At 32.5% G+C, this 19130-nt stretch overlaps 2 protein-coding genes and 1 long non-coding RNA gene across 3 annotated transcripts; 1 reads left to right on the top strand and 2 right to left on the bottom strand.

Annotated features, from left to right (window-relative positions):
• The first annotated feature begins 1518 nt into the window (after positions 1-1518).
• Positions 1519-5265, top strand: LOC108220160 (selT-like protein). The gene is made up of 4 exons (XM_017393845.2): positions 1519-1872; positions 1968-2044; positions 3857-4175; positions 4852-5265. Exons 1-4 carry the CDS (start codon positions 1696-1698, stop codon positions 4969-4971), a joined length of 693 nt encoding a protein of 230 aa, XP_017249334.1. The 5' UTR covers positions 1519-1695; the 3' UTR covers positions 4972-5265.
• A 374-nt stretch (positions 5266-5639) lies between these two features.
• Positions 5640-8869, bottom strand: LOC108221714 (lysine-specific demethylase JMJ13). The gene is made up of 10 exons (XM_017395574.2): positions 8517-8869; positions 8200-8356; positions 7804-8023; positions 7586-7639; positions 7424-7503; positions 7049-7326; positions 6540-6929; positions 6224-6429; positions 6004-6126; positions 5640-5855 (listed from the first exon to the last, which is right to left on the bottom strand). Exons 1-10 carry the CDS (start codon positions 8782-8784, stop codon positions 5640-5642), a joined length of 1992 nt encoding a protein of 663 aa, XP_017251063.2. The 5' UTR covers positions 8785-8869.
• A 2703-nt stretch (positions 8870-11572) lies between these two features.
• Positions 11573-17773, bottom strand: LOC108219804 (uncharacterized). The gene is made up of 3 exons (XR_001806615.2): positions 17600-17773; positions 17352-17405; positions 11573-12065 (listed from the first exon to the last, which is right to left on the bottom strand). It is a non-coding gene; the product is annotated as an uncharacterized LOC108219804 (long non-coding RNA).
• Positions 17774-19130: the final 1357 nt, after the last annotated feature.

Genomic DNA, 19130 nt, shown 5'->3' with positions numbered 1-19130 from the left:
TTATAACTTGTGATACAAAGGTGAATTCAGAGAATTTTTATATTGTTAATCAAAAGTCAACCAGATAATAATAAAACGTGTTTACGAGATCTACTAAAAAGAATTGAGTTATAAATTATACTTGCTTAAAATAAAATAACACAGAGAAATAAGTTATATATGTAATAAAGTCTTAAAACTGTAATTATAATATGCCATCCATCAATACATAACATGCGAGTTAAATAAAATGATTCAAACTATAATTAAATATATTAATCATTTACAAATTATACTAATAAAATATAATTAATTCTGAAATGGATAATCCGACGCGATAAGGTGAAAGCTAATGTCTGATTAAACGGGAATAGAACAAGAATAGTTTTCCATAATCCAGAATATAGAACACCTAATTTGATCTTTAACAATTGAACATGATATGCTACATTGTTAACCCCTAAGAAATAAGAGTATCAAAATATTTAGAAATGTGAGTTTGCACAAAGTTAAAAAAGTAACTATACGACTAATTAAACTAAATATTTCTTATTGTTACGAATTTCATGGTGCCTAACTGACATCTACTCTATGTTTGCTATTTGAGATCTGGTTTATAACAATTACATGAAAAATCATTAAAAGTCTTAATCAACAAGCTCAGAAAACTAATGATAAAAACTCAATATTTTATAACAAGACAATATTATAACACGCGGTATCAAAATAATAATTATCTAATATTTTAAATTAACAAAAAAAAATATAAGACATTGAAGTACTATATAATTGATATGAAAATTAGGGTAAACCACATCAAACGTGTCGGAATTTTTCGGGTACAATTATAAGGTTAGTAGTTCAATTGATACTTTTATAATAAAGTGAGGTAGGGTCTTTTACATACAATATATGTTTCGGTTATTATTTATACAAGATGTGTGCAACATATGATAAAAAAAGAATGTGTCGATGGTCTGTCCATCATATATCACTTATAACTATTACACAAACGTACGCTCAAAAAAAGAAAAATAAATATAAAATAACGCGGATCACACATCTTCATCTAATCATGATTTGGGATATCGTAATTCACATATCAAGAACAAGTTTTCATACTGGATGAAATAATTTAATAATTTTCAACAATAAATCACAGATTTTTTTAATGAGGTATAATATATTTAAATTCTAAAAGTTTTAGTATTAATTTCGAATATAATTTTGAACATGTAGATAATATGGTAGTGGCCTCTATATCCTAACGAATTTGAATATAGAAAAATCAGTTCAAATGTTGTTTTTGATCCATAATTTTTTTTAAATATAATACATATTATTACTATCAATGCTATTAAATTGCAAATGTTACATTTCATATTTACATATTCTGTTAAAAAATAAGACGTAATAGTTATGCTCGAAATAATATGATGACACACGAATATTATTTAAAACACAACAAAAACTAGAATCCCGTGCCTCGCACGGGCTTTTATGCTAGTTATTTAAAAAAATTGAACTATTATTATCCTCATTTACGCTATAACTTTAGCCAACAAATGCCTGTACATTTATCGAACAATCGACTTAGTTTGTTTGCGTTGGTTTGGTTAGATTTTAGTTGGGACTTTAGCTCACCATATACGTACATCTGCCGTGCATCTCCGTTTCATTCTTCCCCAACTCACTCACACACGATACCAGTCCGCTATGGATCGGATGCAGCTTCTGCTAGTAGGCTTACCCCTCTTCCTCTTCTGCTCAGACATCGTCAATCTCTTTGCTCCTCCACCCCCCAAAGCCCCCCAACACAACCACCATCACAATCACCACAAAATCCAATCTTCATCGCCTGTCATTCAAGAAACTCTCCAGTTTCCTACCCAGGTTCCCCCTTTTGATTTAATCTTGGTTTTCTAACATACCCTTTTGAGTTTTTGATGAATCTTGCTGACCCTTTTGTTGATTTGTTGTGATTGTAGAAAGTTAGTGGTGGGATTGGAGGGATTGGTATTGGCAACACTGTCACCATTGACTTTTGCTCTTCTTGCTCTTACAAGTATGTTTGCCTTTAATTTTTCTGTATGGTTAGGTCTGTGCTCCGATATGTACTATGTGGATGTGAATTGTGTTTTTAGTGAATTTTATTTATGTTTTTGTGAATGTTGTGTTATGTATTACTCCTACAAATTATCGGAAGATCAGATATTTTTGGTGATTGCTAGTGTGTATTTGCTGTATTCTGAATGTTAATAGAGATTGTAGCTCAATATGTGGGTGTGTTTGGATTTAAGCGGGAGGTGTATTTACTGGGTTGTTTGAACAATTTAGAATCAGTCCCAATACATTGGTTGACCACTCCTCTCAAGGAGGTACATGATCAAGAATATAACATTGTGTTTGGTTGGGGACAATGGAATGTGATGAATAAATAGTAAAGGGAAACAATGGAGATACGAGGTAAGATTTGAAGAATATGAGTAAGTGCAAAATTTTATGATAAGACTAGGGGAGAAAAGGGTATGATGGAGAATCGAGCGTTTCTTCTCAAATATTTGGGGTGGAACAGGCTGAACTCCATAGTGGAGACACTCCTCAACCCGACTTCTAATACCATGTCAAGTTACCCAATCATTGAATCTTATTCTTAAGGTGTTGGTAAAAAGGTTGCAATTTCTGATACTATTTTGAGTTAAATAATTTCAGAAGAATTATACATTTAGCAGAAAAGTTTGGTTGGATCACATATTATTAGCAATTTAAATTTTCGCCCCACTGTTATAAAGACACAACTGATTGATTGTTGTAATAACATATTAGAGTTAAGTTCTATGGAGTACACAAAAACATTGGAGTATTGGAGTACAAGTCTTAATTTTTTAGTTTAATCATAAATAATATATTTGATTATACAAATTTATATACAATCTATCATTTATAAGTTGTCTTGCACATAATTGTCTATCAATCTTTAATATCTTTCAACTTTAACAAGTATTAACATTATTGTTCTGCTTATTAGTTATATTGCAGAACATAGAGTCCTCTAATTTATAAAAGTCATTATTCTACCTTTTGATTACAATGTTTATGTTGTGTAGAACATAATGTGCAGGTTATTAAATGTTTACGAATATTATTGAACAAAAAAATTGAAATTTAGATGAATAGATTACATTTTATCCAACTTTGTACTCCAATACTCCAATATATTGTGTACTCTATTGAACTTTACTCTCTCTCATATTATGTACAATTGATTTTTTTTTTTTTTTATGATGTTTTCCTTGGATCTTGGCTTGATCTGTCTAAAAGTTAGGAAGTTGGTATTGAAGTTTTACTCGATCGCTTTTATACTTTCCATATACTTTTAAGTGAGTAAATAACTTAAGTGGATGGTACTTGTCTTCTTATTCTTGCGAAAATAGTATGAAGGTTCTTAAGGTGGTAAATGCTTGGGTATTGTCTTAAGTTCTAAACTTATGTAAGCTCTTTGCCGGCAACTACTAATGAATACTCTAAGAGAAGGATATACTGGGCTCGGGTGTCAAATAGGTTTGCATAAATATCTGCTGACTTGGGGAGATGGGAATTTTCTTAAAAAATTATTATTTAGCCATGGAAAGCTGAAAATAAGCTTTAGGGTTTCTTTTTCATCTCCTTAGCCCTTTGTTGCCTGCCTTACTATGTGCTGCTGACAGCCAAATTATGAGCGTGTTTTTGTTAATGCTTTCGTCAATATGGGTATGTGCCTATTTAGGAAAGGAACTGGAAGCAATTAGATGCATGAAACTATATTCGACTTCAAGTTTATAGTTTCTACATCAGAAAGTGTTGATATGTAGTTAATGCATCCTATTGCTTATGACAGGGGAAATGCAGTGACAATGAAGAATATGTTGGAATCCTCATTTCCTGGGATCGATGTTGTTCTTGCAAACTACCCTCCTCCACTTCCAAAACGCTTGTTGAGCAAAATGGTACCTGTAGTACAGTTCGGGATGATTGGTATTGTCATGGGAGGGGAGCAAATCTTCCCAAGGCTAGGATTTGTAGCACCACCTCCTTGGTTCTACTCCCTGCGTGCAAATAGATTTGGAACCATCTCAAGCACATGGCTCCTTGGAAATTTTCTTCAATCTTTTCTGCAAAATACGGGTGCTTTTGAAGTCTCTATTAATGGTGAACAGGTGCAGTATCCTTCTCTACTTATGGTTCATATTAAGGAAAAACAAATATACAAACAAAATTTAAACCTGCCTGCTTTTAGTAGTTTAATTATTCTATCTAGTGTTGGTGTTGTGTGTTCATGAATAGCTCTTCCTTATGACTATATATGAAAGCTAGGGACATTTCATAGACTTTTACTGTTTTTATTCTTCTTTTCTTCATAAAAAATATTGTAACTGTGACAGCCTGGGTCAAGTCTCGCGTCTTTTCCGAAAATCGGGTCAAGTCCCGAATTTCCAAAATACACTAGCCTAAATGCAACAACTTGGGTAATCCACAAACCTACCACAGGCCCACAAAAGATCATGATTTGTTGGTGCAATTGATAGTAGTACTTAAGCTTATAAACTGAACTAATGTCTCCACTCCTTAATGTAGGACTGGGTGTTACAAAAACTGTGCTCTTTTGAATATTGCGTGTAGTGTACCATTCTATCCCCATCTATTAATCTAGGCATAATGTAATGCTCTTCTAAGATTCTTGCATCACCTACCTTTATCAAAGAAGATTTAAGAAAAAGAAAAATATAACATGGGTTGAAAAGTTTTATATTTACTGTCTTGTCCTTTATTGACGGTAATGACTTTCCATACTAAACTGGTTTCTTTTGCCTTTTCTCGTACCATAAAATGTAGGTTTTCTCGAAGCTGAGGGAGCATAGATTTCCAGGTGAGATTGAATTGAAGGATCTAATAGGCAAGAAGATTGGTGCTTCAAGAGTTGTAGATAGCTTTGGTGGAGCTGCCTGGTCATAGTATCAATGGTGAAGGATCTCAAGGTGCAGCATAAGATCTAATATTGGAAAGACGAAGTGTACTAAACTTGATTACTATCTACTAGATATTAAGGTTCTGCCGTGCAATAAGAGACACGATTTAGTCCTAAGTCGAAGATCAAAGTATACCACTTTGATGCCACCAAGTAGGGCGTAGTTTTGTTTTTTCTCTTGATAGATTATTCCAGCTGACTGACCTGTATGAGGATTATATTTTACAATGTGTGGTTTTTCAAAATCTATATAATTGCTAAAGCTAAACTATTTTTCACAATATCGTAAAGTACATCAGTCGCTGTAATGCATTGTGATGCTGGACATCATAGTTGATCAGCATATCTCAGATACTGGTCTACTATTATAATATATATACAGTTTCCGTGCAGCAAGTACTTCAATTCCATTTAAATTTATGTATATATGTTCAGATATTTTGATGTTGAAAATGAAAAAATAGCAATCACATTCTATACAATCTGCCCTGCCTAAAAGAACCGATGGGTATGACATGTAGTCACTACTTTGTTGAATTGTGACACAATAGAGCAGCTTAGAAACCTGTGCTTCTTCAACTCTGATGACTATCTGCTATGCTTGCAATCCAAGGAGCCAAGTTCAGATTCCATTGCACCTCAGGCGGAAGGTTTTCTACAATCTCCATTTATTTGACACGTTAAGACGATTAAGTGTCATCTGCTTGGTAACGCTAGAGGATGGAGATTTCTGTGATCCACATCCAACATTAAATGGTACGTTGTCTTTGTCTTTAGGTTTCTGCAGTTGTCTAGGCCTCTTTTTCCCCTCAATTGCAACTTGTCTAGCATGTTCTTCTGCAAGCTCAACTCTGTTCGGCCTTGCATGAACCTATCAAAGAAGAGCATACAGGCAACAATGAAACCATAACATTAAAGAAATACTGGGACTTGATACTTAACATCTCAGGAAGAAGTGAAATTTAACTTCTTGATTTCAAAAGTTGCTAATTTAAACATTCTCTTGCAATGTACCGTACCTTGTATTCTGGGAATTTTGCAGCAGCAGTATTCTTGCCGAATAATTTTTTTGGCTTTCCAGACGAGTTATGTTTGACCCCAGATGTCTTAATATCACCTATATGTTCTTCAACTGGCTTGATCTGAGAAGCAAGAAAATTGAAGGCATGAATTCATACACACAGACACTCGAGAAGCTTCACAAATACATGAACAAATTACATTCTTGTCAGAGAATACCTCAGAATACGGGATATACTGGTCTTGGACACTGGGGTTCGTCTTCTGTATCAACAATTCAATGTCCTCTTTACTCTTTTGCTCGACATCCTGTAATATTTCTTCATCCTGCTCAAACTTTTTCGCTAGAGCTTCCATATCCAATATCTCTTTACTTAAATTAAGAACACGGTTGCTCTGACATTCACATTTGAATGCCTCAGCATCTGTGACACAAACTAAAATTAGCAAATTGTAAAATGTAAAGGTCCTTTACTGTGAAACCTTAACAGTTAACATACAAAGAAAAGTTGTAGGATTCATGTATATTCAATACCATGGAAAAGGCACACGGGATCAGTATGACAGCTGCACACTGTGTGTGACACATAACAATCTCGTTTGCAGATACTGCAAAATTTGGTTCCTTTTGAATTGAAAGAAAAGCTGAGGGATGGCTGCAATTTTGATAAGCACCACCGTGCACGATGATGCAACCTTATTAAACATGCAAAGGAAATCTTGATACAGCGAACAGAAACTAAATCTTCAGAGGATATGTCTTCATCACTTGAATGATTTGACAGAAGCATTGCTTCTTTGCAGAGAAGTTCTTCAAAATGAACAACAGGCATTCTTCTTAGAAGCGAATAACGTTGGCTTGCAGCAGCTCCAAATGAAAACCAGTCGCCAGTAGCAAAATTTACTGCCTCCGCACAATTGAAGCCTAAGATCATGCAGAAAATGAAAATGATTATATACAGATACTACATACTTTTAGAATATGGCTACTAATGAAAGAAGAAAAACATGAAGCAAGAGATCCTCAAATGTTAAGAACTGAACCGTGACTGAATCCTGCATGGTACGCTTTGGGGAAGGTGATAACAAACTCCCCTGGCATCTGCACAGCTTTACAAACAGGAACATTATGTTCCTGCAGGATCTTTGGAGAAAACATAGTTGTTTTTTCCACAAGCAAGTCAAACGCCCCATCCTCGCCATTAGTTGATAGTATTTCTTGTTTATATATGTACTGCTGGACAACCTTCTCAAAGTCGACAGCTGCATGACCAGGAACTCCATACCAAGTTTTTGGTGCTCCACAGTGGAGATAATTGATGCTAAAACGCAGAAATAAAACTATTCACACATATAACAATAATTGCAGGCTTCAAATTCGGTGCTATATAGTTGCAACAAAGTGGACAGAGTGGATACCTGTATAAATAATGATCTTCCACATGCCATGCAAACATACTAAAGAGCATTCCAATGTAGAGCATAGGTTCTGACACCCCCTGGAAGAATAAGTGGTGAATATAAAACAGATTGGAAGTGTTTTAGTAATGTCGAGTAGTGAAGTTCTAGTCTGTATCATACTGGTATTTCATGTTTCAGCAGACGCAATGTGGATCTTGGCAGGTGTGGAAGTGTCTGAAAATAAGAATTCAGATGATTATATTGGCAGCTGTGGAAGTCGTAACAAATTATATTGACAACAACGACAGAAGCCAAAATCCAGAAAAAAATTAGGAAAACTTAAGGAAGATATCAGGCAGATACTTCTAGTGAAAAAAAAAAACAGGATAAAGCTGAACCTTCAAGTTCCATTTACTACTTCCTAGCTGATCACTGGAATGATTTGAGAAAGCAGTCCCCTCGACGTTAATTCCATACTCAACCGTTCTCTTATTGCCAGATCCCATCTCTTGCCAAAATTCCCTTTCTACGAAATCTGGAGGAAGGCATCCTGAAATACTATATCTGCCAGCCATCGACTTGCTTGCAAAACTCTCAAAATCACGAATGGTATAGTTTCTGAAACGTATACAATTATCAAATGGTCAGGCCCATGAAATTGCTTGAAGTTCTAAGAAGATTCTAAAATATCAATGATCAATGATAATCAAGTCAAAAGATTTATCGTTTTACTTTAGTATTTAATGCCTTTACAAAACAATAAACAGTAGACTATCCAGTGCTGTAAACCTTACTTTTTTCTGGTGAAGAAGGTCACCTTGTCCTTCATATCCCATTTAGCTAACCGAAGTGGCTGGACTTTCGTTGTGAAATTAAAGCCTCGATTCTCTTTCATCAGCACCGTGCCAGCTGGAGTTGAAGAACTCAAAGGAGATGCAATCTTGCAAATTCCTGTTAAAATGCTATTAATCTTTGATGACGATGTACATATTTCTTTTGAACATAGCATAAAATAAGATTAACACATAGTTTGGCCTTATTTCTCTCCTTTATTATCACATTAAAAGACAAAAGCATAACAACTGAGATGAAGGACTTCAGTTCATAATACCGTATTTTGAAGCCTCTGGAGCAACTTTCTGCAGATACACTAAAGGGTCCTCAAATTCTTCTCTTGAAGGGTAATACACGGGACATTGAATCAATTTACTACTCCAATCTAAATCATTCATCTGCTTATTAACACTACGCTTTTTTGATGAACATTTTGAACCCGGAGTACCATATGATCCATGCGATGGACTTGCACCAATATTTGATCTCGGTTCACCTAATACATTGGCCTTTGAATCTCTTATATTTCTGCTACACTTCTGCATGGTCCAAATGTCAGGATTCTCTGTTTATATACTGTCTTTCAGGTTCTTTGCTTTTGTTATATCATTTTGATTTCTCTTTGAAGAAACCAATACATCCACCTGCAGATTTTGAAGATCCTTATATTCTTTACATATGATAAACATGCACGTGAAACAAAATATAACGAAAATGACGATTCTATTTCTGAAATTGTACTTTGACATTGCCGTACAGTTGCATATCAACAAAAATTGCAATGATGAAGAAATTAATGATCAAGTCATAGAAGAAGCGAACAAACACAAAGAAAATAAGATAGAATCATGATATTTCAATCCGAATAACGGGAATGAGACGTCACAGGAGATCAACATACAGGGCAAGTCATATGCGGTAAACGAAAACAGAGTATCTCTGTAAACAAGTGAGTATGTTAAGTGAGATCATCGACGTTACATTAAAGATCCAATGCATAACAACATGTAAATGCATATAATTTTATGCAAGATACAGAATTGTCTAAGTTGAAGATGGCAGCATTACCGAGTAGTGAAATTTGAATGCCTGAGATGAAGAGAAAATGGTTGGAAAAATAGTTAACAGACTCTCTGTTTTAGAGTCTGTTTTGTATGTATTCAACAATCTTTTTAACCGTTTACCAGGAGTAACTAACCGTCGGTTACCGTTTTTCGTTTCAAACTTTATACCCAGAGCCCCCTTCATCAAACAAACATTTATGATTGAATTTAACCATAAACGGTGTAATTTATTATTTATAGTTACAACAATCATACTATGATAATTAATTTTCTCCAAATAAAAATAAAATAATTAGATTGTTTAGTATTTTTTAATATATAATTTTATTTTTATAACAAAATATTATTTCAATAAAAAATTAATATATTTATCACCCGATTTAGTCAATTCATATTATTGTCTATTATACATTAATTTGGGGATCTATTAATATTTTGATCAAATATCATTCAGAATTCAGTATTTTTGTTTTTATATTCTTGAAATGTATAATATACATAAATAAATAATATATGATTACACACACATATATATTCCTCCTAGAAAAGATCTAACATACTAAAACAAGATATCATTCAACTAATATATTTTTATATTATTTTTTAAAAATATTCACATAGTAAAATAATTAAAATATGATTAATATAATTTAATACCAAAGTTATTGGATTTTTTTTATGTTAATAACCCGATCGAAGGATCCATTTTCATATTTTAGAATTTAGAAAAGAAAATCATGTTATTGTGTTCATAATACGGCCACATACATCAGTGTGGTGTTCATAGGATATTTTTGTTTATTCAGAAAAAATTGAACAAATTTGAAACCAAGCCTGCACGGGCACATGTGTGTATTTAATTATTTAAGTAAATAAAATAATATTCAATGAATAATATTTTTAATTATATTTATATTTTTTCTAAACCCCACAATAAAACAGATGTCACTTGAATATATATTTTAGATACTATTTCTTAAAAGGCATCTACATATTTAACGAGAAATTAATAGAAATAGAAATAACATAAAATAACATGCAAAGCTAATTTATTATAAAATTATAAACATCATCGTAAGTTGAATATTATGTTAAATTATATGTCATCCGATTATCAATTGAAATAAATCTAGTAATTGCGATTAATATGCTAAACTCAATTATTATTAGATTAAAGATATTATTGACCGAATTCACTAAAGATATCATTATTTAATATTATAATCTAAAATATATAAATATCAAAAAGATCATCAAATACATTTTTACCTTCTATGATAATATTTCTTTACCAACCCTGTTTTTTCAAACAATACACTATACAGTGACTAATCAAAAATTCCAATAATGTTATGATTTTTTGATAAACACTTATAAATAATAATCATTTTAACATCACTCCTAAACAAAATATAAATGACAAATACATATTTTAAATCATTAAATAAATGAATCATTTTAATTACATTTTCACCGTAATACTTTCCTTAAGATTTCACACTAAAGCTAATGGCCCCACAAGACTTGAACATGATTATAAATTTGTCTATTATATACCGATAATATCAGGTGTCTCCCGTGTTCGAAAGGCCAATAAATTTTTCTTTTCCAATCCTTTTTCCGTCAAATTGCTATTGTGATCATTGCTCAGTTGTTGTTTTTTTTCTGATTACGGTTCTTTTCTTTATTTCGACACAAATTATTGTCGTCTTATGTGCTCCTCTCTTTCGACCCGGGTCCCACTCCCTATATTTTAAAACTGAATATTTTATTTTTAATTACACAATTATTAAAATTTCATATATTATTTTTAAACCTTAACATATCCGTGCCTGTATTTGAGTTTGTTAGGAAAATTTTTATGCCTAGGAGGTTAATTTTCTACTCCCTCCGTCTCTTAATATTTATTTTTCCTGTTTACTTTTTATCACTTTTGCCAACGTTAATATTTTTAATTTTATATTAATATTAAATATAAAAACTTCATCGTATTAAAATACCCATTTATACAATGTTATGAACGGTTCCGACATTTCAAATGAAAAAAGTAAATAGAAACAAAGGGAGTTGTATTTATATAAACTTCATATAAAAACAGGGGTCCCCGTTGAGCATTTGCTGGTATTGGGCTTAACCACATGATACCCCTCGTGTTTCATTTGCATATTACAAATTACAATTATGAGCTTCTGTTACACTTTTACTCATCCAATACATATCCATGTATTGCCCATGTATGGTTTTTAAATAAATTTTAGAGATTAAACAATAAATAAATAAAATATAAATTAGTCACACGTATGTCTCGTGCCCCTGTTAGATGTGCCCTGTCTGGCCTATAAAAAGAGACATTTACATGCATTCTTAGCGCATCTCAGCTCATAACAGCATACTATCACCGATAGAGGTTTACAAATTCATCCCTCTCATATGCCCATATCAATTGCATTTATTCCCTTCACATAATATAATCTCCACAAAGCGCACAGACAGACGCACACTTTCGCAGATACTATATGTTTATTAATTAAGATAACAGTATGCTTGACAAATGACAATTGTTTTTTCCTCTTTCTTTTCAGGCAAAGACAAGCACTCCAGCATGGAAACGAACTCCGAGTACTTAAAGAACCTCCAAATTATTGAAGAGAACGAAAAGCTTAGGCAGCAAGCTCAGCAGCTAATGAAGGAGAATCAAGCTCTGAGAATGGAATTTATGCAGAAAATTTGTGCATGCTGCTCCACTTCCAAAAAACCTGTTGCTGATGACAAGTCCAAGGATAAGAGTTCAAACAAATGAAGCAAACATAGATAGTGTGGGCACTAGACTTTCAATTCCGCCATTCTGTTTTCGATCTTATGCTAAATTATCCTGTCATTGTTATTGGATTGCCTAATAATGTTTTAAATGTTGAAAAGATTTGAATGATATCTGTACTATTTATGGTTCCCGTTTTAATCCTCGTGCTAGGTTATCTTTCATCGTTGATATTTTGAATTCCAACCCCTCATCAATCTACCGATAGCTTCTTGTCTCTTGGTGAAATTTCAAAAGAATGCTTTGAAATGCTTATAAGCAACATAAACATCATATTTCACACAAATTTCTCCTGCACTAACAGCAAACTGGTAAATATGAAGTACTACAATCAGCAATGCATATGGCATGTAGCGCATGACGAAAGGGTAAATAGAAATACAGAAGCAGTGGAAAAACATACAACGATAAAAAAAGTTGTGAACACTCTATATTATATTGGCAAACCACATCTTCACAGCCATTAATAACTGTGCATAGCAGAAATTGCAATACAGTAAAAAGTGAGTTCTTCGTTCTTCTCCAGGGAAAAAGATCTGTATAAGTACATTTAAGGCTAGATCTCCCAAAATTACTCCCAAAAGATCTAATATGATAAAATAAAATATTATTCAACTAATATATTTTTATATTATTTTTAAAAAGCACTCACATAGTAAAATAATTAAAATATAATTAATATAATTTAATACCAAAGTTATTGGGATTTTTTTATGTTAATAACCCGATCGAAGGATCCATTTTCATATTTTAGAATTTAGAAAAAGGTAATCATGTTAGTGTGTTCATATATATATTTAAAGTTGATTAGAGTAGAATACGGCCACTTACATCAGTGTGGTGTTCATTAGCATATTCATGGATATATTTGTTTATTCAGAAAAAATTGTACAAATTAGCCTGCACGTGCACATGTGTGTATTCAATTACTTAGAATAAATAAGATAATATTTGATCAATAATATTTATAATTACATATATATTTTTCCTAGACTCCACAATAAAACAATATCACTTGAATATATATTTTGGATACTATTTCTTAAAAGGCATCTACATATTTAACGAGAAATTAATAGAAATAGAATTAGAAATAACATAATGAACAAGCAAAGCTAATTTATTATAAAATTATAAACACCATCGTAAGTCGAATATTATGTTAAATTATATGCCATCCGATTATCAATTGAAATAAATCTAGTAATTGCGATTGATATGCTAAACTTAATTATTATTAGATTACAGATATTATTGTCATAATTCATTAAAGATATTATTATTTAATATTATAATCTGAAATATATAGATATTATTATTTCTTCAAACAATACAGTGACTAATCAAAAATTTCAATAATGTTATGATTTTTTATAAACACTTATAAATGATAATCATTTTAACATCACTTCCAAACAATATAAAAATGACAAATACGTATTTTAGATCAATAAGACGATAAATGAATCATTTTAATTACTTTTTCAATGTAATACTTCCCTTAAGATTTCACACTAAAGCCAATGGCCCCACAAGACTTGAACATGATTATAAATTTGTCTATTATACCAATATCAGGTGTCTCCCGTGTTCGAAAGGCCAATAATTTTTTCTTTTCCGATCCTTTTCTGTCAAATTGCTATTGTGATCATTGCTCAGTTGTTTTTATCTGATTACGGTTCTTTTCTTTATTTCGACACAAATTATTGTCATCTTACGTGCTCCTCTCTTTCGACCCTGGTCCCACTCCCTATGTAATTTTAAAGCTGAATATTTATTTTTAATTACACAATTATTTAAATTTCGTTTATTATTTTTAAACATTAACATATCCGTCTTGCCTGTACTTGAGTTTGTTAGGAAATTTTTTTATGCCTAGGAGGTTAATCTTCTAGTTTTTATATAAACTAATATAAAAATATATTAGTTGAATAATATTGGATTGCCTAATAATGTTTTAAATGTCGAAAAGATTTGAATGATATCTGTACTATTTATGGTTCCCGTTTCAATCCTCATGCTAAGTTATCCTTCATCGTTGATATTTTGAATTCCAACCCCTCATCAATCTACCGATAGCTTCTTGTCTCTTGGTGAAATTTCAAAAGAATGCTTTGAAATGCTTATAAGCAACATAAACATCATATTTCACACAAATTTCACCTACACTAACAGCAAACTGGTAAATATGAAGTACTACAATCAGCAATGCATATGGCATGTAGCGCATGACGAAAGGGCAAATAGAAATACAGAAGCAGTGGAAAAACATACAACGATAAAAAAAGTTGTGAACACACTATATTATATTGGAAAACCACATCTTCACAGCCATTAATGACTGTGCATAGCAGAAATTGCAATACAGTAAAAATTGAGTTCTTCGTTCTTCTCTAGGGAGAAAGATCTGTATTAATACATTTAGGGCTAGATCTCCCAAAAGTTTCCCCAATTTATTACCTCTAGCATTGCCCTTTTATCATGCTTTACAAAATATATATTTTATAAGGAACTGCCTTTTCACAGATAGTAACTAACCCTTAATTTCACTGAACCATGTGGCGTAAGAAGTAATTTGCTCCATCTGTTTCACAAGCAATATCAATTCATGCATATATTTAGTGTTCTGGTATATGATTAAAGTCGTAGGACAACTATTCTAAGTAAATAGTCTTAACTCCTTTGTTAAAGGGACTTGACAATTAGCTATTAAATCTAGTAGAAAAGTTGGACTAATAATGGTAGTGATAATCTAGACTGTTCCCCCGGCTTCAACGCCAGTTCCCCCTCCTTAAGCACCAGGACCACCCAGTAAACTAGTAGGTGACGTCAACACCACCAGGATTTTTGACCGATTAATCCGATTTTTGACCGATTTTTTGAAAAAATGATTTTTAATCCATTTAATGATGAATCGAGACGGAATCCATCGAACACCAAGTAATTTGCGTTTAATCACGATTAATAGCCGATTTTTAGAACACTGATATATATCATGGTGTTCTAAAAGAAACGATTAATCCTTGTTCGGACGAATTCCGTCTGGATTAATCATTAATTAGATTAAAAATGACTTCTCAACAAATTGGATTAATTTGGGAGGTGGTAAAGATATTCGACTATTCAAGATAATATGGGAGGTGGTACTGTTTCAGATAAAACTATCAAAGTGTTCAACAATTTTTGAAAAAATTGTGTACACTCTATTCATGGTCTACACAATTTATTAAATTCAACAAAACTCGTTGACACTTTTTGTTTTTCAATAGTGAATAGAATGATGCGGATGTGATTAAGGATTTGATTATATATTGTTTTATATTTATTTATTAGAATATATGAGTTGCGTTCAAGAGAGAACCAGTCCTTAAAATAGAACCACTAAGGTTCTACTGCAGATCTCTAAATTTTAAATAGATTTTTAGGATTTGAATCTAAATACATGTTTTTGTTATCGTTGTGTGTGTTCAAAAATAATTTTAAACGATAATACATAGATGTTGACATTTTTTGCATGTGAAGTTCTGCTGCAGAACCCTAACTAATACTAGAAATAAGGTAAGGGTTCTAATCGTTCTCTCTTTAATGGTTCTCTCTTGAACATGACCCTAGAATATATTAATTATAGTATATAAATTATTTGTTAAATATGAGTAAATAATAATTAGGTGAAGGTTATTAACTAGGATTAGTTTCCTTAATTTGGGATCTTACTTGTGCATTGTTCACCAAGTATGAGCATATCAATAGAAACAATTGTAATTAGATTTGAATTACATATGGATCAAATATGCAGGTATTTACCCCTTGTTTTACCTTAATTTTAACCTTAGTCCTACACATCCCCTACCTAGTATGATGTAGGAGCATCCATTTAGTCAGATATACACATTACCTTGTAGAAAAGAAGGAAATATACATGTACACATACCTTACAGAGGTCGTTTCAATATAAGGACTCCCTACAAAAATTTGGAAGCTTCCAAAGATGCTACTCCATCTGTCCCTCTCATTTCTTTACATTACTTTTTGGCACGTTTTTCCACGCTCATTTAAAGTATAGTTCTGTAATATATTTTTTAAATTTTTTTCTCTGAATAAAAGTTTGATGTTTAAACTTTTATTCAAAAAAAGAATTTTTTTTAAAAAAGTTATGAAAATATACTGTATACGAGCCTCAAAATGCGTGCAAACAGTGTGCGTAAACAATTCAGGGGGACGGAGGGAGTAGAATTTTAAAAATCATTACCTATAATTTTTGTGAAAAAATAGAAAAATGAGCATCGAAGTTGAAAGACATTGTGAATATTGAGAGAATATATCCACGCGCCATGATTTTTATGTACCAAAATAGCATAACACATCTGCTAGGAAAGCACAACAAAATGTAGGTAACTCGGATATTACAAAGCACTAACTCTCACCTACATTACAGATAAGATCGGACATTTAGGAAATCCAAGGAGGGACTCACTCTCACTGGTATATGTGCACATGGAATTACAAAATTGGACGTAGAGGATTACTTATTACTAGTATTCACCTTGAGTAAAATATATTTTGATATATTCGTGCAAAATGGAAGATAGTATTTGACTAAGGAAGTACACTAAATGACTTCATTTAGTTCCCGAATTTAAATATCTTTGTGCAAATAGAAAATAATATGATACTTATGGCTTGGATTCCGGGAATCAGAATAATTTAATTCATTACCTCATTTCTATCCTTCAGATTGTTCAAATCCTATAGTGAATTGCACTTTGTTTTTTGTTTATGAACAGATGCCATTCCCTTTTTATCAATGTGCATTTGTGGCCAAATTGTGTGGACCGAACATAAATGTGCAACGAATGAGTTGCGCATCATGCAAAGCCTAGACCTAACTTCTTACCACGCAATGCGCGTTTAAAACACATTAATTAAAAAAAAACAATAGCAAAGGTCCCGATGGTACCATAATATAACAACACAACTTGAACTCCAATTCAAACTAAAAAAAAAACGCCTCATTTGCAGCATAGCAATTATTTCATGCACTTCTAACTAGCCTTCCATTCCCTTCAACATATTAGAACAACCAACACATTTCCGGTAAATGTAAAATCACATACATAGAATTCTTCGAGAGCTATTGTAATTAAAGTACAGGCCATGGATTTTTTCAAAAACATAACATTTTGAAAGAATCTAAGCACTTATCTCGTCAAAGCAAAGGGAGTACAGTTACCTTACGATCCAAACAAGGTGAAGGTATCTGATCTTCAAACAAACCAATTAGATCCTATATATTAACATACATTTAGCTTGAAACAGATTTAAATTCGTCGAACGATTCATATATGCGTAAATCACATGTTTTCATCAATCAAAGAGAAATCCTCGATGTATTAATGATTTTTATTCAATCAATCAATATTAAATCAAGTTAGTGTATTATTAATCTGAAAATCTGGAAAATGTGCAATTAAAACGGACCTGAACGAGATGATGGGAGGGCCTGCGGCAGCGCTCGAGTGATCAAGTGAATGACGGCAGTTCACGCGAATTACGCAACCTTTTTTCATCGAATTGGGGGACTTGCTGCTTCAACGTGACAATTTAGAGAGATAACTGGCCCCTCTGCAAGTTTCGCGAATCTCGAGTGTCTAATATAAACAACTTTGTTTTTTTCGCCAAATACGCTCGCTTCACTTTTTACACGTATTTTTAAGTCTTTTGACTGTATGCTTAAAATTATTATTTTTGAAATTTTTTTCCTAAATAATAATATCGATCATATATTTTTATTTTAAAAAAGAATTTTTGAAAATATAGTAATTTTTAACATGCGGTCAAAAGACTTAAAAATACGTGAAAAAAAGTCAAACGGTTTTTAAAAAAGAGGGAGTAAACTTTATTAATATAAAATTTACTTTTGAAGTTGATAAGTTTATTAATATATTTTCTTTTAGTTTAAACGCTACATAAAATAGCTCAAAATACTTGATTATGCCGTGTTAAGAAAAAAGATGATAAACTTTGTACGATTTTATATTTTGAAATTAAAAGATAATTGATCGGAACCATTTCTTTCGAGAGCGATATTTAAGAACTTTTTTGTGAAGACTAACTGTTCGTGCTGGATTTTGCGGGGTTAAATGCTAAAGAATTAAATTGCATATAAAGTAAAGACACAAGAAAATGGTGACGCGGAAAACCCCCGAAGAGGAAAAACCGCGGGAGGGTTTATACCCTGCCGAATATGTTTCACTATGTTTGAATATTGAGTACACTTGTGTTGTATGCTGAAGATTGTCTGCCTATACATGCTAGCTCAAGCTATTATTTATACTGAAGTATACAACTAATTATCCTACTTTTACTCCACGTGGGTTTGTGGCTTATCACGTACACCAGACTTGCATGGAAATAGGTCAATGCTTATCCACCTACTTGACCGATTCTTCAGGAATTCAATAGCTCTTCTGCCTTCATGGTTCACGTCTCGTCCTGTCAGCAACCCTTCATGTCACGTCTTGACACCTGCAAATTCCTGTTATAACAATAGCCCCAGATTTTATTGATTTATTTAATCAATTTAATCAATAAAATCTCTCTCAGTGATTCCATCTCCGATACGTTCCCAGATCATATAGTCGTTCCATGTCATACGCCATCACCCACTCTTATTCCGTCCTGCAAGCTCCTTAGACCACTTTGGCTGCTCGTCAAGCTTTTAATCAGAATTTCCATTCACTTCAAAGAGCTCGAGGAAGAACATAGTGGTTGTGCTTCTAGATTCTTGTCCTTGATGGATGCACAGTCTTCGCAAGTTGTTCAGAAAGATGATGCTCACGTTATGGGTGATCCGAAAGATGGCGATGAAGATCGTCAATCTGCCAGAGACGGGATCACCGAAGGCGTCCAGTCCTAGGCAAATAGCTTCTGATATATTTCTTCACGTGATTTTGACGTTGTTAATTGTCGTTACGTTCGTTAAAATATTAAGCTTTTGTAGAATGAATGA

The sequence above is a fragment of the Daucus carota genome, chromosome 5, assembly GCF_001625215.2.
Source record: "Daucus carota subsp. sativus chromosome 5, DH1 v3.0, whole genome shotgun sequence".
Taxonomy (NCBI): domain Eukaryota; kingdom Viridiplantae; phylum Streptophyta; class Magnoliopsida; order Apiales; family Apiaceae; genus Daucus; species Daucus carota.
Note: the sequence above shows the minus strand (reverse complement) of the source record. Positions and strands in the feature narration are given on the sequence as shown.